This window comes from Lactuca sativa, chromosome 9, assembly GCF_002870075.4.
Source record: "Lactuca sativa cultivar Salinas chromosome 9, Lsat_Salinas_v11, whole genome shotgun sequence".
Lineage (NCBI taxonomy): Eukaryota > Viridiplantae > Streptophyta > Magnoliopsida > Asterales > Asteraceae > Lactuca > Lactuca sativa.
Genome location: NC_056631.2, coordinates 13,243,456 through 13,266,563, shown reverse-complemented (window position 1 = coordinate 13,266,563; position 23,108 = coordinate 13,243,456). Strand labels below are relative to the sequence as shown.

Here is a 23,108-nt window from a genome sequence, read left to right as displayed (position 1 = left end):
AACTTCGAACAACCATAACTTCTTCATATGAAGTCAGATTCAAGTATTTTATATACCCATGGAATCGTCATCATGAATACTACAACTCTCATCGTGATTATTTATCCAAACTAATCTTATATTAAAAACATCTATTTATCGCTTGAAAAAAGTACGACGGATAATTATTATTTATTATATCTTAACTGTCTAACCCGAATTTGTGGGCGTTACAAATATGTCTTATGTAATGGCTGCATAAGGGAAAAAGAAAATACATATACTAGATTGAATTTGAATCGTGAATACATATTTACTAGTAAGAATAGTTAATACAAAGGTGTATAGTTAGTAATAGGAATTTAATTCTCACATCTATCATGAAATATTACTTAAATATAAACCATTATTGGCATCTATATATGTATCTGTATCTAGATATCTATATTGTTATCTTTATAAATCTTATAAAAATATCATTTAAATAAACATAATTCAAAATATGATATATACTTGCACCATATTCATTTGAAACCCAACATCTTAACTTTTAGGTTTTAACCAACTAATAACAAAAACTCAAAAGTTTTTAACTTATATCTAATAATTACTTAACCAAATGAATTTTCATATTCATAAAATTAATGTTTTATTAATAACATTTTATTTTCCTTTTATTTATACATTTTTAGCCATATTAGTATTATATAAGTAAGATTTTCTATAAAAACATTCATATGATTTAATTGGTTATGATCAAATATGAAAAGTTGAAGAGATACGAAGATTTGAAGAAATAGGTTTTGTTGCATAAAAAAGTAAGAATTTTATTATATTTCTTAATATATCAAATATATTAAGCGTATTTTAAGCTCTATATATTATTTTTGAATGGTTTTATGAGTGTTTAATATGTTTCTTGAATACAAATTTTAAAATATAGTATGTTTTAGTGTTTATGTTTATAAAACTTATAGTACTTTCATATTATTTATTATTTGTCATGTATAAAAATCAATATATATATATATATATATATATATATATATATATATATATATATATATATATATATATATATATATATATATATATATATATATATATTTACTCTCAATATATTGATTTGAAAGACTTGTATTTTCAACTTCAAACCTTTATTTAATTTAGTAAGTATAAAATAGTATCATTAATATGGTAGATTATTTGAATTATTAATATAATATACTTAATTTTTTTTTTTAATTTAAGTATAATGTTAAATACAATGTCTATATTCAACTTTTAATTTATCAGTATATGTAATTTGTTAATTTAAATATGATATTCTATTTAAAACCTAAACCGAAATCTCAATCGAAAAAGTAGAAGAACAAGTTTAGTTATGTAAGGAAACACATTCTTATATATATATATATTAAAGGAGAGCACTTCTTAGGAATAGTGTCTAACCATGGTACTATTCCTCGGGTTACCATAAGGGTTACGGGGTTTCCTTCCCGATTCTTCCGCTCACATTATCTTCCTCAGCTATCTACCCTTTTCGTCCCTATCCTCTTCTGCTTCATCGACTTCGAATCAACCGACCGCCGTTATCTTACTTCCACATCTTCTCTACTCCGATCGGTGGCTTCCAACGAAACATCGTCGTCTCAGGTTTTGCTCCATATATTCTCTACTCCGATTGGTGGCTTCCAACCAAACATCGTCGTCTCAGGTTTTGCTCCATCTAACTTTCAACGACTCTCCTACCACTTATCTGCATCTTCTACTCCCACCCACCAACTCATTGATCTTCAACATCAGACTGGTCACAGTTAAGACCTAAAAAGCTCTCACCACTACCGCCCTATACGCCGCTGCTCACAATCTTCTCCACCGACTCACCTCAAATCTTCCATCTTGGTTTCCAGGTCTTCGTCATACCCTTATGTCAGTTGATGAATACACCAATAAATTCACCGATAAGATGGAGTTTGCTTTGCACATCGTTCCAGATGAGCTGACAAAGGTGGATCGGTATGCGAAGGGACTCCCATGGGAGTACGAGGTGCTAGTACGTCAGGCACTTACTCTAGAGGCAGCTATCTGGGCTGCCAAGTCTGTTGGGAATATGATTAAGGGAAGAACCACCGACAAGGTTGAGGTTGGTGAGAAAAGGAAGTTTGAGGGAACATCTGGTTCCGGTAAGAAAAGCAAATTTTCGAAATCTGATTCGAAAAAGTTTGGAGGAAAAGGAGGCGAAGCGAAGTGGTGTGATAAGTGTAAGAAAAAGCACTTTGGGAAATGTAGAGAGGATGTGACCTGCTACAAGTGTGGAAAGGTTGGACATTTTGCCAATGAATGTCCGAACAACAAAAGGATGTGTTTTGGTTGTAATGAAGAGGGGCATATTTTGAAAGACTGTCCGAGGAAGAATGAGGCAGCAAAGCCCAACATTCCACCAAAGCCGAAGGCGAGAGCCTTCCAGATGACACTTGAGGCTGCTAAAGATGAAGCTGATGTCGCTTCAGGTACCTTTCTCGTAAACGAATTACCTGATCAAATTTTTTTTGATTCTGGAGCCAACTACTCCTTTATTTCGCATGAGTTTGGTAGAAAGCTAGCTTTGCCTATTGATAGACTAGATGATGCTTTATTAGTCGAAGTAGCTAGTGGCAAGTTTGTACCTGTTAGCCATCGTATGAAAAACATCTTAATCGACCTTAATGGGAATAAGTTTCACGAGGAATTATTGCCTATCGAGCTTAATGGTTTCGACATCGTTTTGGGAATGGATTGGCTTAGCGCCAATGATGCCGAAATTTTATGCAAGAAGAAGATAATTAAAGTAAACCCGCCTGGTAAAGATTCATTTATGGTGTATGGGGACAAACGGTGAGTGAATTCTGGAATCATTTCTCTAATGAAAGCCAGAAAGTGTTTGACCAAGGGATGTACATCATATTTAGCATTCGTGATTGATGCTAAGAAAGAAAAGAAGGTGATGCAGAGCATTCCAGTGGCGTGTGAATATCCGGAAGTATTTCCCGAAGATCTTCCTGGATTACCACCTGATAGACAAGTGGAGTTCAGAATAGACTTGTTACCAGGAACCACGCCAATAGCAAAAGCACCTTATCGATTAGCACCGACGGAGATGAAGGAGCTGATGATGCAACTTCAGGAGTTATTGGACAAAGGTTTCATTAGACCTAGTTCATCGCCCCGGGGAGCTTCGGTGTTGTTCGTAAAGAAGAAAGATGGAAGTATGAGAATGTGCATCGATTACAGAGAGTTGAACAAGGCAACAATAAAGAATAGATATCCGTTGCCAAGGATTGATGACCTATTTGATCAATTGCAAGGTTCGAGCTATTTCTCGAAGATCGATCTAAGGTCAGGATATCATCAGCTAAAAGTAAGAGAGCAAGATATCGAGAAGACTGCATTCAGAACTAGATATGGACACTACGAGTTCTTGGTTATGTCGTTTGGACTAACCAATGCTCTGACAGCATTTATGGATTTAATGAATAGGGTTTGTAATCCTTTCCTTGATAAATCCGTGATAGTGTTCATAGACGACATTCTGATTTACTCGAAAAGCCAGGAGGAGCATGGCAGACACTTGCGAGAAGTGTTAGAAGTCTTGAAGCAGGAGAAGCTGTATGCGAAGTTTTCCAAATGTGATTTTTGGATTCGTGAAGTCCAATTCTTGGGTCACGTGGTCAACCAAGAAGGGATAATGGTTGATCCAGCAAAGATCGAAGCTGTGATGAAGTGGGAACAACCAAAAAGTCCCACGGAGATTCGAAGCTTTTTAGGATTAGCCGGATATTACCGCAGGTTTATCCAAGGCTTTTCTTCGATTGCTACTCCATTGACAGCTTTGACCCACAAAGGAGCTACTTATGCTTGGAGTGATAAGCATAAAGAAGCATTCGAGAAGCTAAAGAAGAAGCTATGCGAGGCACCGATACTTTCTCTACCCGATGGAGTTGAAGACTTCGCTGTTTATAGCGATGCGTCTGAGGTTGGATTGGGTTGTGTTTTGACCCAAAGAGAAAAGGTGATAGCATATGCGTCTCGACAGCTGAAAGAGCATGAAAAGAATTACCCGACTCATGATTTGGAGTTGGCAGCGGTAGTTTTCGCTCTGAAATTATGGAGGCATTACCTCTATGGCACGAAGTGCAAACTTTTTACTGATCATAAGAGTCTCCAATATCTCTTTAATCAGAAGGAATTGAATATGAGGCAACGACGCTGGCTAGAATTACTTAAAGACTACGACTGCGAGATACTTTACCACCCCGGTAAAGCTAATGTTGTTGCTGATGCTCTCAGTCGGAAAGTCAATCTTGAAAGGAGAAGGCCAAGAGCGTTGAGAATTGAAGTTGTCTCGACCATTGTGGAAAGTATAAAGAAAGCTCAAGAGGAAGCTTCTGAGAAAAATGACCGAAAGGAGGAACGTTTGGGTAAAACGTTGTGTTTGGTACAAACGGTCATGGACTGAAGGTATTCCAAGATCGTATTTGGGTACCTAAGTCAGGAGGAATTAGGGATCTTCTGATGGAAGAAGCTCACAAAACCATGTACTCAATTCATCCTGGTAGCACTAAAATGTATAGGGACCTGAAACCCTACTACTGGTGGCCGAAGATGAAGTTTGATGTTGCAAAGTATGTGGCCGAGTGTGTGACTTGTGCGAGAGTCAAGACACAACATCAGAAACCTTACGGGAGTTTAGAACCATTGCCTATGCCTATGGGTAAGTGGGAAGACATTGCTATGGATTTTGTCACTAAACTGCCCAGAACAAAGAATGGTCACGACATGATTTGGGTGGTCGTTGATCAATTCACTAAGAGTGCGCATTTCATAGCAGCCAAGGAGAAATGGTCTATGGAAAAGCTTGCGAATTCTTACGCGAGGGAAATTGTGAGACTTCACGGTGTTCCGTTAACGATTGTATCGGATCGTGATAGCCGTTTCACCTCAAGGTTTTGGAAAAGTCTACAAGAGGAAATAGGTACCAAGTTATGTTTAAGTACAGCTTACCATCCACAGACTGATGGTCAGAGTGAAAGAACAATACAAACACTTGAAGATATGCTGAGAGCATGTACCTTGGAATTCCTAGGTAATTGGGATGAACATTTACCATTGGTAGAATTTTCCTATAATAATAGTTTTCACTCGAGCATTAAGATGGCACCTTATCAAGCTTTGTATGGACAGAAGTGTCGTACGCCGTCTTGTTGGTTTGAGGCTGGGGAAAAGTAGTTTATGGGACCAGAGATGGTTCATCAAACTGCTGAAAAGTTGAAAATAATTAGGGAAAGAATGTTAGCAGCTCAAGATCGTCAAAAGAGCTATGCTGACAAGAAGCGAAGACCGATGACTTTTGAAATTGGAGATTCGGTTTTGCTTAAAGTCTCGCCGTGGAAGGGACTTATAAGATTTGGTAAAAGGGGAAAGTTGAGTCCGAGGTTTATTGGACCGTTTAAAGTTCTTCAGAGGATTGGGAACCAAGCTTACAAGCTTGAACTACCATAGGAACTGAATGGAATTCACAACACTTTTCATGTGTGTTATTTGAGGAAGTTCACGAGAGAAGTTCCCGACGTAATTCCAATTTCTGAATTGAGAATTGATGAGAACAAAAGGTTGATTGAAGAACCAGAGGCAATTGTTGACCGAAAGACTAAGAAGCTGCGACGCAAAATGGTTGGGTTAGTGCTTGTCCGATGGAAACACACGAATGGGCCGAATCTCACCTGGGAGACGGAGAGTGACATGTTGAGTCGCTGTCCGCATTTGTTTGTTGATGTGTGATTCTGGGGACGGAATCATTCTAAGGTGGAGAGAATTGTAACGCCTGTGTTTTCGGGCTTGCCATTTTTAGCAATGTAATAGTCTAGGTTAACCTTTGTAACTCGTTTTGAAATAATAAGATTGTATTATTTGAGTATTATGTGTTTTGTGCTTAATTGCTTAATTATGTGGTTTGATTATTTAAGAATAAAAATAAGCGTCGAAATTTAAGTGTAAAATAAACTCGATATCTTTGGTTAATGTTGTAGTAGTTGAAACGAGGTTTCCGAATTTATATAGAACGCCCAAATCTGACTTCGTATGAGGAAGTTATGATTTATTGAAGTTTCGACTTAGCGGTGTGCAGCCCGAAATACTTGATTTGAGATCGAGCGGTTTTTAGTCGAAACAATCTAAACGAGGATCGAAGGTCTCGTTGTTGGTATCGAAGCGATTAAAAGTTAGGCGAGAACGGACATCAAACGAAGAAGTTATGAATTTATAACGAAGTTTTTCTGTCGCGGCCTATTAAAAATAAATAATAAAAATAAAGTCAAAATTAGCCGACGGAGTCTAAACGAAAGTTGTAGAGCGTAGTCTCACCTTCGCGTGGATATAAAGAACGTCGAAAACGGAGTTCGTATGAAGAAGATATGAATTTCCGAAGTGTATTAAATATTTTGTATTTAAATTTAATTGAAAAATTCGGTATTATCCGAAGGGGAGTCAGCAATCCGATCCGAAGTACGCCCCGCGTACTCCGAGGCTCCAGCCTCCTATAAATAGGATCCGAAGGCAGCCGATTCTTTTGTTCATTTTCTCTCTTCTCTCTCCCGTTTTGCATCATTTTGCGTGCCAGAAATACCCCGAAGCCCCGATATCATACTCGAGCCCCGAGGCAAGTCCCGAGATCCCGAAGATCCCGAGAAGTGCGGTTCCCGAGCCGAAGCTGTGCCCGCAAGAAGTTTAATTTTTGTGAAGATCTTCCAGATCTGCTGAGGATTACTACTTCTGCAAGTCGTAGTGCTGTCCGATCATCTTCTGATCAAGTGAGTGTATACTACCTTTCATAAACACGATAATAATACAAGTATGGTTTGAGTGTATTAAGTATATTGTTGTTTATATGTGTGAATGTGTATTCACTTTCTTCTAACTCATAGATATGATTTATTTTCTATGAGATATGTGTTATGTGTGTGTGTGCCTCATCTGTTATGTGAAATATGTGTTGATTAAAGCATGCTATACAGGTTTTTTTATCTATGTATAAAAATGTATATTTTTATCTACTATTATGTTGGGTAAAACATGGGTAGATAGTTGGTGTGTAATAAACAGATGAGAGGCCTCGTTGTTGTTTGATTTAGTCATCTAGCGGAGTTTAGATGACGACCACATACTTTTCTAGATAGTCTTGTGGAAACATTAGCAGGTTCGCCAGCTGTAGGTGTTAATGAACTTGGGTGTTCATTCGCTGTACTCCATCCCCCTCATGGTTTCCTTATTTGACTTATATTGCTGAGGAACCCCGAAGCATGTGTTGTCGCCCCGATGAAATATTCTTAGACTAGGTCCCTTATGTTAGTTGTTTTAGGGACATAAAGTGAGAATAACGGGAATGGGTAATTGGGTTATTGTTGGTTGGTGAAAATTAAATATAATTATTTATTGTGGGTTGAAAACCCTATATGCTCACCAGGCTCCCAAGCCTGACCCACTCAGTTTTATTTGTATTACAGGAAGTGGCGCGAGGGCATGAGATGGATGAACCATCAGTTGTTTTGTTTACAAGTCTGTATATGTATATATTTGTTGAATGGCTTGTAATGTTATCGTTTATGCTTATTGGTCTGTATCGGAACATAACACCCCGAGTTTTGATAATATAATGAAAATACATTTCTTTTATGAAATGCTTTGGTAAACATTGTTTTATCATGTTTTGTTTTTGGGAACAAATTCCGCAACTCTTTCAAATCAAAAGGATTTACTCTGAAATTATTTTAAAAGCATAAATGAAAATCGGTTTTTTCTGGCCGAGATTTTGGGGATGTCACATTAAGCCTTTTTGCATTAGTTCAATTAACAGATGAGGGACTCGGGAGTTGATTAATGTTGCATATGGGCTTGTAAGACAAGGAATAGAAGATTCAAAAGATAAAGTAAGCTGAGTTGGGTGTTATTGTCAAATCACATATATGTATGTAAGCAATTTGATACATAATGTGCTTTTAAGAATTTCAATGCAGAGAAAAGCCTCCACTGATAGATTTCGTCCATTACTTTTATTTCATAAGGGAACCACAACAAATGGAATGATGCTTATTTCATTCCACCATGGTTCATTTATTTCCATTTTTGGAGACAATATAGAGTAATTTAGATCATTCATACTAATTACTTTTTGTTTTATATTATTCAGGTTTTTCAAGCCATGCAATCAACGCTTTTAAGCTTCTTAACGAAAGCCCATCTGCACAACGAAAGCCCATCTGCACAAGTATGTCTGCTTCTACTTGTGAGTTTCTTATGTATACCATAATTGAAGCAAAATCACATTTTAATTCCTTACTTTTGGTTCTTACCAGAATGTTGTTGCTTCAATTGCTTCTGATCCAAATGTGTGGAATGACGTTTTAAAAAACGAGGCCCTTGTGGAATTCCTCGAGAATCATCAATCAAGTTTGTAACTTTTCAACTTAATTAACATTTAACAACACCTTTCGATTCTTCTTCTATGAAAAAAATAATGATCGGAATTTGAATAATCTTTCTAGGTGTTGTTTTCCCGGAGTTTGGTATAGATGGAAAGGGTTCTTCTACTGATGAGAGTGAATCAACATCTGAATCCGGAAATGGTTTCATGGATTATGTGAAGGACATCAAGCATAAAGTTATAGTTACAGTGGTTGACATGATGAACAGTTTATCTGATATGTTTCAGACCCTTTTCGGTGGCGCACCCAAAGGAGAATTTACTGTGAATCCAGATAGAACTGTTGGAATATCAATGGAGAAAACCGCCTATTGGAGCAACTCTTATGGGTTTGGCAATCATGGTTATTACTGTGGTGATAACTAAACGTTCTTAGCACATCATGTTCTTATTTGTCGAAACTTCAACTTCTTTTTTACCTGTTTTGCATATATAGTTTGCATACATTTATGTTCACGACTTTTGTTATGAAACAATCCAACAGTTTCTGCTCTATGTTCATATGTTCTTCCTTAGCTTCTTTGTCGCATCCGACCCCCGCAACGCGGGGCTCCCCACCTAGTTTACATTAATAAGCTCAAAATATTAATTATATAGGATATGTTTCATTTTGATCCCTATTAAAATAATTTATGAGTTTGTCTCTACCTACAACTTAAAACATCATATGAATCAAACACTGTCATGTTATTTTGAATAATATATAAATTCATTATTTTAACTATACAATTCAATTTTTTAACTGTGTAATTCATTTCCTATGAATGCAGGAAGATTCCTCTAGTCTTACCTAATAAATGAAAATATTTTTGCCACCTGTCATCTTCTCTTTCATTTTGACAAATGTCATTTTATAGGATTTTTAAAATTATGATTTTCCACTTGTCATTTTTTTGGGGGATTTCAATTTTCTTAAAATAAATTTCCAAAAAATTCTAATGGGTTATATATATGTAAGGTTATCATTTTATTAATTTGATAATAAATTCTCATAAATTCTCCAAAAGATTTGATTTCTTTCATAAATGCTTCAAAAGATTACATTTTGTTATTGAAAAATATTATTTTATTAAATATTTAATGTTTATATATTAATATTAAATTTTTATTTTTAATAAACCCGTGTAATACACGGGTGTTACAGCTAGTTGATTTATATAAGAAAAAGTTTTATCTCAAAGATGCTATTAGTTGTTTGTAATTGTTACGTTCATTTTATTGAGTTTTAGATTATTTTTTTCTTTCTAAAGTGTAAATAACCTTTCAATCATTTGTGTGAATAAATAAGTGAATTATTAAGAGGAGCTGATCCGTACACAACAATATTTTTTCATACACAACAATGAGTGTTTTAAAATGTTGTATTGTACAACTATATAATGCATGAATTGTTGTGTATTGTAAAAAACGGTTGTATTGTACAACTAATTTTCTAATTACATTTCCCAACTAATTTGGAAACGTGTTCATTTCCTAAAAGGTTTATGGTTGAAGTCTTATTATGGACGACGAAATAGCAGTGGCGAGGCTACATATATCAAAGGTGGGTCACTTGACCCACCTATTTTTTTATTTTTATAAAAGGTTAATATAAAAATATAAATTGTGAACTACCTTAAATATTTGAAGTGAACCACCTTAATGCTTTTGGCAAAAACAAATATGTATAAATCAAGATTTTCAAAGCCTATCTTTGATTTTTTTTATTGGTTTCCTTTGAATAATGAACCATGTAATTTTACGTTCTAAACTCGCCACTGCAAAATAGTTAGAAATATGATTTAAAAGGGTATGTCTTGGCCGTTAAAATAAAATAATCAAAATAGTTAAAGGCAAATGGTGATCCTATATATACCTTAATACCTGTAGTGTTTTACAGCAAGTGTGATAACACTATAGATAAATTTCCAAAACTACTTGCAATAACTGCAAAATCTAATACTTATTGAGTGTGGTCAACGATAATTTTAATATTTTCCTTATTTAAGTAATTTTCAGTTGATAGTTAAAGATTCTTATTATATTATTATGTATAAAATTGAATAACAGATAACTCAAAAACTGAGGCGATGCTTTGGAATAATATATTTATGTTCATTAGTCAAACTGAATTATGGTTTTTCCTTAACTAATTAAGAATAAAAAAACTAACTAAAAATGTAACATATTAAATAGGTCAAAAATCCTGTCTAACATAATTAAAAGGCGCCTTAAAAAGGATTATCACTAAAATAATAAAATTGAATGGATCTATTTACTAAAATGACCAGTCTTTTTTGAACGTAATCACAAAATAACCATTGATAAGCAATAAATTAAATGGACCTATTTATTGGTTATTGGTAATTGCAAAATTAAAATTTCAATTGTATTTATATTTATAAATTAAAAAAAAATATTTGTGAAAGAGTTAGATGTTACAAATACAACGATATATTATTGCAAATAAACTATTAATATATTGTGAAATGTGTCCATAGATTGCAAAATACGATCATATATTAAGAAGCATGTGATTTTCGTTGATTTTTTAGTCAAAATACAGTTGGTAATTTGCAATGGGATTCTTTAATTAATGTTAATTTTGTGAAAAATAAAATAAAATAAAATATTTTGTTAAATGACTCCATTAATTATATATAGTCTTGTGATTATCTCTACTTCAAATGCAAACAATCACAGATATCTTTATTTACATATTTATAATTATATTTACATATTAATTAGAAATGCACAAACATGCTCGAGTAAACCGGCATCTAAAGTTTTAGATAACGGTGTTTGGATATTGGAATCATCCCAAGTTCCCAACTTGGCACTACATGGACAAAATTTTGTAGTTTTTGACCCGTTATTCCCTTTGATCGGTCTATTTGGAACTTTTATACTATAATTTCTTTTTGATAAATACTAATAGTTTTAATTTAAAATTAATACAATTAATAAACTATATATATACACACGCATTAAATTATTGTACCATATTGCATTAAAAGGATTGTACTTTAAGGGGAAAAAAGCTGCAAAAACGCGCGTGTTGTACACACACAAATGGAAGAGGGAGTAGAAGATTATTATAATATTATGAGTAAACCAGTCCATTCCCCAAAATCCATTTCACTTTCTCTTTCTCTTGTCTTGTCTAGTTTCCATACATCACCATCTCCCTATATCACTCTCTCTCTCCGGGCACCCAACCCACCTGTTGTTAGTTTTCATCAGTCATCTTTTCTTCTTGAGCCACTCCATTGTCGTTTTGGGTTCTCTGTAAAAAAAAACACTCTCTTTTCCACCGTTTTCTCTATCTATCTATCTATCGAAAAAGTAGAAGAACAAGTTTGAATCGAAGAGAACAATGAGTAAAGAGAAGCTTGTAGTGGAAGTGCTGGGGGCCCACAACTTGATGCCTAAAGATGGAGAGGGTTCTTCTTCTGCCTTTGTTGAAGTTGAGTTTGAAGGTCAAAGGCAAAGGACTCAAGTCAAATACAAAGACCTTAACCCTGTTTGGAATGAGAAGCTTGTGTTTCATGTGAACGACGTCGCTGACCTCCCCTACAGAACCATTGAAGTCAACGTCTTTAACGAGAAACGGTCAAACAACAGCCGGAATTTCTTGGGTAAGGTTAGGGTCTCCGGCACCAGCATTGCCAGGGAGGGCCAAGAGGACCTCATTCCACAGCTTCACACGCTTGATAAAAGGAGCCTTTTTTCTCACGTGCGCGGGGAGATCACATTCAAACTCTATTTGTCTGTAAAAGAGCATGTCAAAGGTGGTGGTGGTGGGGGTGGTGGGGTGGTGGTTTCTGGTGGGGTTTCCAAGAAAAGCAACAAGTTTCAGCAGCAAAATGCCAACACGGTGGTTCAGAACCACCAGCAAATGGGTGGAGCTGGCGGTGGGGGTCAGGAAAACAAGAAAATGACACATCCAAACCAGATGACCAACAAACCCGACCCGAACCAGGGTGACCTCAAGCCAGTTGTCATCACTTCCATCCCGGGTCCACCCATCCCCGCCATGAACGTGGCAGTACCAGGTGGCGGTGTTGGTGGTGGGGGCGGTGGTCGTGTAGGGTTGTTTTCCGGTGGGTCAAACGAGTACTCCTTGAAAGAAACAAATCCGCATCTTGGTGGGGGTTTGTTGAACAAAGACAAGACAAGCTCAACCTATGACCTGGTGGAGCAAATGCAGTATCTTTACATAAGGGTGGTGAAAGGCCGTGAAATCCCGGTGGTCGGCGGTGGAGAGCTGGTGGCGGAGGTGAAACTTGGAAACTACAGAGGAATCACAAAGAGGGCTGCTTTGAACAACGCGGAATGGGACCAAGTATTTGCATTTTGCAAGGACACGATACAATCATCCATGGTGGAGATATCTGTGAAGGAGAGAGACAAAGATGATTTCTTGGGTCGTGTTTGGTTTGACCTGAATGAAGTCCCTAAAAGGGTCCCACCAGACAGTCAACTGGCACCACAATGGTACAGAATGGATGATAAGAGAGGGGAGAGAGGGAAAGGTGGTGAAGTTATGGTAGCAATTTGGTTTGGGACTCAAGCGGATGAAGCTTTCTCAGAGGCATGGCATTCAAAGGCTGCGAATGTGCATTTAGATGGGCTTTGTTCAATTCAATCCAAGGTATATCTCTCACCTAAACTATGGTACTTAAGGGTTTCCGTGATTGAAGCACAAGATGTCGTTTTGGGTGAAAAAGGGACATCTTTAATGAGGTACCCTGAGCTTAATGTCAAAGTACAAGTCGGAAACCAGGTTTTGAAAACCCGGGTCGCCCCGGCCATGGCCAATCGCAGCCTCTCAAACCCGTTTTGGAACGAGGACTTAATGTTTGTGGTGGCCGAGCCGTTTGAGGATTATGTGATGTTTTCTGTGGAGGACCGGGTCGCCCCGAACCGTGAGGAGGTTGTGGGTCGGGTCATGCTTCCGGTTTCGGTTATTAACAGGAGGTTGGATTCAAAAGAAGTGGCTTCAAGGTGGTATAATCTAGATGGGCATTCAAGTAACCCAAACGAGTCAAAGTCGGTTGTTCGGTTTGCTTCTCGGATCCATATACGGGCCTCGCTCGATGGCGGGTATCATGTGCTTGATGAAGCTACAATGTATAGTAGTGACGTTAGGCCTACAGCTAAGCAGCTATGGAAGCCTCATATTGGTGTTCTTGAGATGGGTATTCTTGGGGCTTCTAATCTTATGCCGATGAAGATGAAAGAAGGCAAAGGCGGGTCCACGGATGCTTACTGTGTGGCGAAATACGGGCAGAAATGGGTCAGGACCCGAACCGTTGTGGATAGTTTGGCTCCGAAATGGAACGAGCAGTACACCTGGGAAGTTTTCGATCCGTGCACGGTTATCACGATTGGGGTTTTCGACAATTCGCGGGTCGATAAGAACCCGACTGGTAACGGGGCAGGCACCCGTGATTCACGGATCGGAAAAGTACGGATCCGGTTGTCTACACTTGAGTCGGACCGGGTGTACACCCATGCATACCCGCTATTGATGTTGCATCCTTCTGGTGTTAAGAAAATGGGTGAGCTTCATCTGGCTGTTAGATTCTCTTGTGCTAACATGCTGAATATGCTTCACATGTACACAATGCCTTTGCTACCTAAGATGCACTACGTACAACCTCTGTCAGTGAGCCAGTTAGATAGCTTGAGGTACCAAGCCATGAATGTGGTGGCTTCGCGGCTGAGCCGAGCCGAGCCGAGTCTAGGGAGGGAAGTGGTGGAGTACATGCTGGATCATGATTCTCATATGTGGAGCATGAGGAAGAGCAAAGCTAATTTCTTCCGGCTCCAGAGAGTGTTGGCTTGGCTTGTGTTCATGAACCGGGTGATTGATGCGATGAGGAACTGGAACATGCCGGTTTACTCAAGCATGTTTGTGGTTACTTTTATGATTCTGGTACTGATGCCGGAGCTTATTGTGCCATCCATTCTGTTGGGTTTTGCGGTTATTGGACTATGGAAATACCGATTACGCCCCCGGTACCCGCCTCACATGGATACAAGACTGTCGTATGCGGAAAGCGTTCACCCGGATGAATTAGATGAGGAGTTTGACTCGTTTCCAACAAGCAGAAGCGCGGAGGTTGTGAGGATTAGGTATGACAGGCTGAGGAGTGTGGCGGGGAGGATCCAGACGGTGGTTGGTGACATGGCGACTCAAGGGGAGAGGTTCCAGGCGTTGCTGAGCTGGCGAGACCCGAGGGCGTCCTTCTTGTTTGTGGTGGTTTGTTTCTTTGCTGCTTTTGGGTTTTACTTGGTGCCCATCAGGTGGGTGGTGGCGATTTGGGGATTGTACTTTCTGAGGCCACCCAGGTTCAGGAACAAGTTGCCATCCAGTGGTGTTAGTTTTTTCAAGAGGCTGCCTACAATGGCTGATAGCATGTTGTAGATGTTTTAACTTTAAACTTTTAATTAAGTGGTGTAATTCTGGGTAAGCAAAATCTGTTGCTATATTTTGGATCATGTTTTGTGTCGTTAGTTAGATGTTAGCAAGACTAGAAGGTGGTGGTATTGTAATGATTAGCAGCCTCGGTTGTTGGTTAAGAACAAGACAATTTCCTATCTGGGAAACATCAGACCAATCATGTTTTTTAATGTACAACTCTGAATGCATTAGATACAAGTCAAACTAACAATGAATTGTATTGTATGGATACATGCATGAAACTTAATTTACCTGTAACAGCAGTAGGATTAGTTAATGTAAAAAAGGTGCTAAACGAGAATCTGTGAGATTTGGACCCGCACGAGCTCCTAAAGCTCGACAAGTGATGGCTGCCTGTGATTGTTTATGCAGGAAAAATAAGGACACGGTTTTCTCTGAGTTTGGGCTTGATTATCATCAAACGTATCATATCTTTTTAGCTGAGAGTAACTATGACTGAATTAATTTACATTTTTATTTACAAAAACGGGATAATGCATACAAAGTTAATCCAAGTATTGGCAATTTTCATCTACAACTTTTGCATAAAAAGTTAAGCTAACAATAGCTAAAATACATTTAAATATGTTGGTGTTATCAAAATAGGATTTTCTGAAATAAAGTTGGTAGACTTACAGATCCAAAAGGTTGATTTTTTTTTTTTTTTTTTTTTTTTTTGATGGCCAGTGTAGCATTATCCCAGAAGAATCTAAGATACGTTTGATGATAATTTGGGTGGTTACATATAAATTAGTTGGTTTGTGAATTGTGAATATACTAACCACTTGAGCTGCAAAAGGTAACATTTGTTCTGGTGGCTTGTTGGTGCAAATGCCTACAAATAAATATACGTACAACAGGAGTTGTCAATTTGGTGAGTTGCTTTGGACACTTATAGGCTGGCTATGTGTCCCCCTTCATTCCATTATTCAATTCCTACTTTATCAAGTCAAGTCAACACAAATATTCTTAACTTTTCAGTTTTCAGCTCTATAAATATTCATTTATTTATCTACCTTGTTGTCTAGATAAAGAACATTAAAAAGCAAGATAAATAAATAAAGCAAAATAATGGAATGACTTCAGTGGTCATATATTTATAATTTATAAATACGTAGTACTTACCATACAGGACTGCTCCTATGAATGCGTCTCCAGCACCTGTTGTATCCACCAGCTCCGACTGTGGTATCTTCTCAGCTGTGCCAATGAACAGCTTTCCACACACATTCCCGATTCCCTTTGCCTGCAATCTTGTAATCTCCTGAAACATAAAATCATAAACTAAAATATATATGAAGCACCCACCATCATGATCATCGATATCCTTACAATTTCATTTTTGAATTCAGGAAAATGCATGTTAACTATACCGATGAAATGCATGTTGGGGCAGTTGAAAGAGTGCTGGATTTGCGTTTCAGTATCTCTAATAAATCATCTACATCCATTTCTTCAGCTTCGACATTCTCTGTTGGGATTGAAGTTGATGATTACACAGGTTGTGTTAGCAATAAATAGCATATGGCAGAGTTTATATATATATATATGGAGACAGAAATAATTAAGGGTGGGTAAAAAGAAAAGGACCAGATATGTTTCTTCTGTCGAGCATTATGCAACCATCTGCACCTAAAGTTACGATAACAAACTTGAGTTTAGGCAACCTTAACAGCATAGAAACAAGTGCGGTTGCAACAGATGGGGCTCCAGTCCATGTCTGTACAATACGTCAGACTCGGTTATATATATATACAAGATAAATTAATTTCAGACGGTTAGTAATTAAACTTTCGATTCAACAGTTATGATGCATCCATACATCATTAATAAGAACAACACTTGGTATACCACATAATTTTCTACTGCTAGCTTAATTAGTAGCTATTGCACTTTTTGATGAGATATACTATATACAACTAGATGCCAAGCCACGTGGTTTGGCTCACACTCAACACCACATCAGCAACTTAATTAGCCGGTCAAATTTTGACTGAGTGGCTGTATGAGTATGGGACAAAATTAGAAAGTGGAGGAAAAAAGTTAAGTGGCCACGAGACAAATGAAAATTATGTTGTTATCTCAAAAAATAATGCAAGACAATGTAAGAATATATTCATCATATAATCCTAGTTTTTAACATATTTTATTAATCAATTTTAAACTTAAATACTATAAAATAAAACGTTTTTCAGTTTATTTTTGGTTTTTAAATAGTAAAAGATAACCAAATCAAACCTAAAAATTCATTTTTTCTAAAAACCAAACCTAAATTCGGTTTATCTAAAAACCAGAAAATTGGTTTTCAAGATAGGTTCGGTTTTCTTTCCACAAGTCTAATAATGATTAATGAGCAATGGGTAATAGAAAGATGGGTATAATGTACTCCTTAAAAAGAATGCATGATAAGCAACAGCAATAGCAGCATGCCTGTGGAAGTTTAGCGGAGCACACAACATAGTCTGATAAATTTAGAAGATCATCGAGGCCTTCCCTTGGCCTTTCAGCATCAATTAGAATAGGTATTTTCCTGCGATTTGCCTGCACTGGTGAAAGTAGAAACAAAATTTTAATTAATTGGTATATAGAGAAGTGGAGTGAGGCTAAAGTCTAAACAAGAAGGGAATTAAGAAGATCAAAAATCATATCGCCTAATTAATGGTTACCTCATGTGCTACAACTAGAGCCGTTTCAGGCAACCGCACATCAAAATAAACAAGCTTCACTCCAGCCAATGCACTTAGTAAAGATGAACCGGAAAGCTCATCTGGAATCATTGGAGGCCACCCTGGTGTATGAATACAAGTCCGAGTCTTCCTGGACACATCTAATTAATTTTTCATTAATAAAAAACACACTTTTATTTTATGTGAGATGCACTGTCACAATTCACACATGTATTTCCTCATTTTCATGCTGCTTGTATATAAAAGGTACTGTTGAGGACCAGACCTTTGCAAAGTTGATAGGTGTTCTAGTCTGTGTACGTAGATTAGTAACATTTATTTCTTAGTGGACTATAAGTTAATGTTTCCCAGAAATATTTTACACCATCTCAAATTCAAGAATCAAGACCAGGGTGCTTGGTATTTTGTCTGACTTGCCAATTGAACAAGTTCAAATTCACTTGAGAAAATAAGAAATGGTTTTCCAATACCCGAAAATAGTTAATCATAGAGTCAAACATAGCATCTTCGACATAAGTAAAAAAATATGACAAGAAAGGAACCGGAGTGAAGAGAATAGAGATGCTTACGTTTGATCGTCTACAATGACATAGGTAAATGGTGAATTACCCTCTTCAGAAACCTGCAACCAAGAAATGCGAGCTTATATGTATGTGTAAAAAGAAAATTACCCAAAGACAGATATGCTACCTACTAAAATTCTATAGAAGAATTTGCATAATCTGAATTTTGTCAAAGAGATTTCCTGGATAGAACACAGAGGACAAAGTTCTCTTCAATACTGTTGAAAGATTGTACTTTTCTACATGTTCATTACCTCAAAAAAAGATACATCTACACCATCCGCTTTTAGTTCCTCCAGTATTCCTCTCCCTTGAGCATCATTGGCAACCTGTTAATAAGGTAATACATGACAACATCTGAAACACTTCAGAATAGCTCAGTGAAGAAATTTAAAAATCTACAAGCTCATACAATAGACCAACATCTATAAGAGGACAGATGTAAAAGGGCATGTACATATATACACACACACATATCGAAATATATTCTGACTTGTACATTTATATCTTATAATATAAGTAAGGTGTTTTGTTCTCTTCAAGCTCACCCTTTTCTCTCTATGTTTTCAGCAATAGCTTAAAAATTGCTACTGACTATGTGATAGAACAACAATTATAACAACAACAACATACTTCTGATGTCAAGTATTAGCATATTGAATGCATACCTTGGATATTAACCTTGCATTCAATCCTAAACGAGCTGCACAAGTTAGAGCATTTCCTGCATTACCACCTCCTTGTACCTATCAAAAAAAAAGTGTGATTTATGATGGTCACAGTGTTACTGAGATTCAACTAATTTCTACAGCAACGATAGTAACAGAATGTACAAAAAGAGAATATTGGATTTTCAAAACATACTTGACATCCAAAAAAAAGGCAACCCATTCATTAAGTAAGGGAAACACAACAACTAGTTTGACAATTCAATATTATCAGCAATCCCATACTTAAGAAGATGATGAATCTACATTTAAACCTAGATTGGAAATAATGATAATACAACCATATAAAAAAAACAGAGTACCCTTGGCCAAAATAAAAAGAAGAATGATAAAGTGGTGAGACCACCATTAGAGGAACTAATCAGTTTCTCTATAAAACTGTTAATCTGGACCACAGAAGATTGTAAAATCTCCATCATATAGGAAAGGCAATTCTTTTTATTTGAAAGAAGAACGAAAGAACAATATGATCAACAAGGCAATTCTTCAATCATAGTGTTTACAGATAACTTTGAGGAGTTGATATATTCTACACCAGAGATCTGGATACTGTGAACTTCTATGAGGAATCATAGAGGAGGAGTTCATTAAAACAATAGCCAATCATTCTGCAGTAATTACAGGTAAAATATTCACAAAATTTTGAATTCTTTCTTAAAATTCATGCTACACAATCAGTCACAAAACTCGAAATCATAAGATTGATAATCCAACTATAGGATAAAGCGAAGCTGTAGTACCAATACTAACCTAGGAATAATAATAAAATCGTCACGACTGAGTACCTTTAAGCTGGTGCTTCGAATCTTGTCATCCGGGTTTGGGAACGTAGCCACAGTAGCCAAGAGATCCACCCCCACACCACCAAATCCAAGCTGTATTGTTAACAGTTAACACCATAACATTCCACTTCCAGTCATATATATCAACTGTAACACATGATTATGTGCGGGAGTTCTCTCCGCCACAATGAGGTTATTTTGACATAGTTCTACAATCTCAATTCAATTTTGAAAAAACGTTGAGAATTACATACCACGATTGTTCTTTCAGTCTGAGTCACCGACGACAACATTTTTGTCCTGAATCTTTGCACGCTGAGTGTAAACAAACAAGGGCATATTAAACGATTCAATAAGAAAAACAAATGAATTTGAATAACGTGATGTGAATATTGAAGAAAATCACCTGGCTGTAGTGGTCACGGGAGTGATGGAGATACGCGATGAAGAGAAGATAAAGCTCGGGAGCATGGCACTGGTAGAGAGCATGGCTGCCATCGGTGCGCCGTGTGTAGTTGGCGCGTGTCAAACACTTCGATTATCTCCGGCGGCCGGAACCGATTTTTTCTGCGATGGATCTGGATAGGGGAAGCGAATTGCATGCCATAGTTTAACCGTTTATTCTGTTCCAGAGCTTTGTGGGATCCACCAATCCACCATTTGAATTGTACATTTGCTACCACTTGTTTCAAATTTTTACATTCTAACCACCAAATATATTTTTTAAAGTGTAAACTACACGAATAGTCCTTTTGATTTGGTATAATTTGCATGGTTTTTATTTATTTTATTAACTTAGATAGTCCCTAATGTAATCTTTTGTTGCGTTTTTTTGTCCAAAATGACAATATTGCCGTATTTATTTTTAATATTTTGATATTTTAATTTATTTTTAAACTTTTTATTGGTTACAATTACAAAAAAAAAAAAAAAAAAAAAAGGGTATCATGCTATCATGTATGAGATAAGTCCTCAATATGTGGCTCTTTCGTCATTCTTCACACCCTCGCCGAAGCTTCCTTCACCAAAACCTCCCGTGCCTCTCTTCTTGTTGGTGGCGCTTTTGTTTTCCCGGCCGGTCATGATTTCAAGTTCATCTTTTGGATTTACTATATTAAGATTTCGAGTTTGTTTAAATTGAAATTTTGGATTGAATGTATTTGGATTGATTGTCTTTTACAACGAAAGGAAAAAGAGGGTGAGCGGAAAAGAAGAAGAGTGTGAGGTGTGGGTTGAGCGGAGTAGTAATGAGATGGTAGGGCTTGTTAGATTTTGATAATTATATAAGATATAAAGAAATAGCAATGTCAAAATAGTTTTTTCATTCCTGAAACCAACAACAAAAAATATTTTAAGACATGTTCAACTTAAAAGAAAGAGTTAGGGACCAAATATACGTAGTACCCAAACCATAGGGACCATTCATCTAATTTACTTTTTTTCAAAAATATTTTTCTTATCTCTTTCATAGGCAAAGAGTCGTGCTCAATTTATTAAGAATAATCGGCTTATTATATATATATACTAATTAAGAACTGCCACTTGAACAGTTCTTCTCTATGATTCGCTAGATTTTTTTTTTGTTTTTTTCTGTTTTGTTTTTTTATTTATTTATCTGTTTTTACCGTCCACGTGACTGCTCCTCATCCTTGCAGGTTTCATTCACACCGACTCCAATGGCACTAGCTGTCTAAGGTGCTGTTTGTTTTTCTGAAGCCAAAATGTCTGCAGTCTGCGGACCACATCTGCAAGCCTCTGTAGCAGAAGAGGTGGACCAAACGTCTGCAGTCTGCAATAAGAAGACTGTTTGTTTTTTAACGTCTGCAGGCTGCTGAAATAAACTGAATTTTAAATAAAATTATTTTACAAACTTAAAATGATTTTTCAACACCAAAATTTTAATAATAATAGTCTTATAACATTGAAAATAAAATTCATGCAACTAAATTAGTCATACAATAAAAAAAAATGTTTTACAATAACAATTTCATTTAAAACAATTCAATCTATATTTTGCATCAACTGATCAGCAATTTCATCACGTAATTGAGTCATATATTCACGGTCTGCTGCAGTACCATGTGTTGGAATCCCGTCTTCATCAGCATCAATGGCCACATTGTTATTTCGAAACGGGACATTGGGTTCATCGTATCGTGCGAAATACTCATCACTCAATCCTTCTTTCCTTATATAATTATGAAGCGCGAAGCATGCCATGGCAATGTTTCTTTGTGTCACAAACGGGAATGGTGCCATCCTCTTCAATATAGGGAAGCGTGCTTTCAAAACACCAAAAGCACGCTCAATGACATTTCGAAGTTTTGCATGTCCATGGTTAAATTTTTCTTTATTGGTCAATGCACGTCTTTGACGAAAATCTCCAAGCCAATACCTCACATTACGATAAGGGGCCATAAATCCTCGAGTGTGTGCATACGCGGCATCACAAAGATAATATTTGTCTGAAAAAAATGCAAAACACTAATCAATTTTCAAATTAAAATGAAAATATTAAAAAAAAACAAAAAATTACCTGGTGGTGGAAACGGGAATGATGCTTGTGGATCGGCTATTGCTTCTGATAATATTCTAGAGTCATGCGCTACCCCTTCCCACCCGGTCACAACAAATGTAAAAATCATATTGAAGTCACATATTGCCAATACGTTTTGGTAGCAATCTCCCTTTCCCCTACTTCTATATAAGTCTTGTTTCTTAGCAGGGACAACAGCAAGTATCAAAGTGCCATCAAGTGCACCAACCGCTCCTTTGAAAACCCTTCGTAGCCTCCTATTATGTCCTGGAATGTTTGGATTCGGATTAAAAGATGTTGGTACTATAACATCTTGTGCGAAAAGCATCATTTTTTCCAACACTTCATAAAAAAATTTATGAATTGTTTGCTTCGAGTGTTGAAATCTCCGCTTGATAATCACGTAACGTTGATTATGTCCGATCATCATCAAAAACATAGCTATCTTTTCCTCAACTGATACATGTTTGCTGTCCTTTAATGAGTAATTTGCTCTAAAATGAGCACATAGTCGTACAAAAGATTCACGGGACATGCGTAATACTTCAACACATTGTAAACGATTACGGTGTAATAACTCCAATGTGTATTCGTGTCCCGTCATTTCCGAATCATTATCCCGCAATCGTTTCACACCCCTCTTCCAAAAATAACGGATGTATAGGTACATTAGAATTACGAGAAGTAACTTTTGATCGTGATCCATATGAACCTAAAATCAACAAAGTAGAACTTTAAAAAACATTACATAAACCATATTTCAAGTATCAAATAAACATTCCATTTATCATATTTCAAGCCAAAATAACATTACATAAACCATATTTCAAGTATCAAATAAACATTCCATTAATCATATTTCAAGTA

General features: G+C 36.6%; 3 protein-coding genes across 5 annotated transcripts; 1 reads left to right on the top strand and 2 right to left on the bottom strand.

The window, feature by feature from the left end:
• Positions 1–8,604: 8,604 nt before the first annotated feature.
• Positions 8,605–20,316, bottom strand: LOC111881209 (uncharacterized). 3 transcript variants are annotated; one of them, XM_052767533.1, is made up of 14 exons: positions 20,112–20,315; positions 19,960–20,020; positions 19,709–19,798; positions 18,864–18,941; positions 18,450–18,524; positions 18,202–18,254; positions 17,612–17,762; positions 17,376–17,486; positions 16,536–16,665; positions 16,319–16,416; positions 16,071–16,209; positions 15,728–15,780; positions 15,198–15,299; positions 8,605–9,055 (listed from the first exon to the last, which is right to left on the bottom strand). In XM_052767533.1, the coding sequence occupies exons 1-13, from the start codon at positions 20,201–20,203 to the stop codon at positions 15,219–15,221; spliced, it is 1,212 nt and encodes a 403-aa protein (XP_052623493.1). In that variant the 5' UTR covers positions 20,204–20,315; the 3' UTR covers positions 8,605–9,055; positions 15,198–15,218. The 3 variants fall into 3 exon arrangements, with proteins under 3 accessions (XP_052623493.1, XP_052623494.1, XP_023733381.1); XM_052767534.1 differs by lacking the exon at positions 8,605–9,055 and having other exon boundaries at positions 15,083–15,299; positions 16,071–16,206; positions 20,112–20,316; XM_023877613.3 differs by lacking the exon at positions 8,605–9,055 and having other exon boundaries at positions 15,083–15,299.
• LOC111881207 (FT-interacting protein 4) lies at positions 11,642–15,091 on the top strand. The gene has a single exon (XM_023877612.3). It carries the CDS (start codon positions 11,853–11,855, stop codon positions 14,907–14,909), a length of 3,057 nt encoding a protein of 1,018 aa, XP_023733380.2. The 5' UTR covers positions 11,642–11,852; the 3' UTR covers positions 14,910–15,091.
• A 1,390-nt stretch (positions 20,317–21,706) lies between the features above and the next one.
• On the bottom strand, positions 21,707–22,845 carry LOC111881195 (uncharacterized). The gene is made up of 2 exons (XM_052767617.1): positions 22,242–22,845; positions 21,707–22,170 (listed from the first exon to the last, which is right to left on the bottom strand). Exons 1-2 carry the CDS (start codon positions 22,843–22,845, stop codon positions 21,707–21,709), a joined length of 1,068 nt encoding a protein of 355 aa, XP_052623577.1.
• Positions 22,846–23,108: the final 263 nt, after the last annotated feature.

What these genes read in the sequence shown, in the direction of transcription:
- LOC111881207 (XM_023877612.3), top strand. Translation starts at nt 11,853, where the DNA reads ATGAGTAAAGAGAAGCTTGTAGTGGAAGTGCTGGGGGCCCACAACTTG.
- LOC111881209 (XM_052767533.1), bottom strand. Translation starts at nt 20,203, where the DNA reads ATGGCAGCCATGCTCTCTACCAGTGCCATGCTCCCGAGCTTTATCTTC. An exon ending in TAGATGTATCTTTTTTTGAG is followed by an intron (nt 18,255 to 18,449) that starts GTAATGAACATG and finishes TCTTGGTTGCAG; the next exon opens with GTTTCTGAAGAGGGTAATTC. An exon ending in CGACAGAAGAAACATATCTG is followed by an intron (nt 16,417 to 16,535) that starts GTCCTTTTCTTT and finishes CAATCCCAACAG; the next exon opens with AGAATGTCGAAGCTGAAGAA.
- LOC111881195 (XM_052767617.1), bottom strand. Translation starts at nt 22,845, where the DNA reads ATGACGGGACACGAATACACATTGGAGTTATTACACCGTAATCGTTTA. An exon ending in ATTCCCGTTTCCACCACCAG is followed by an intron (nt 22,171 to 22,241) that starts GTAATTTTTTGT and finishes CATTTTTTTCAG; the next exon opens with ACAAATATTATCTTTGTGAT.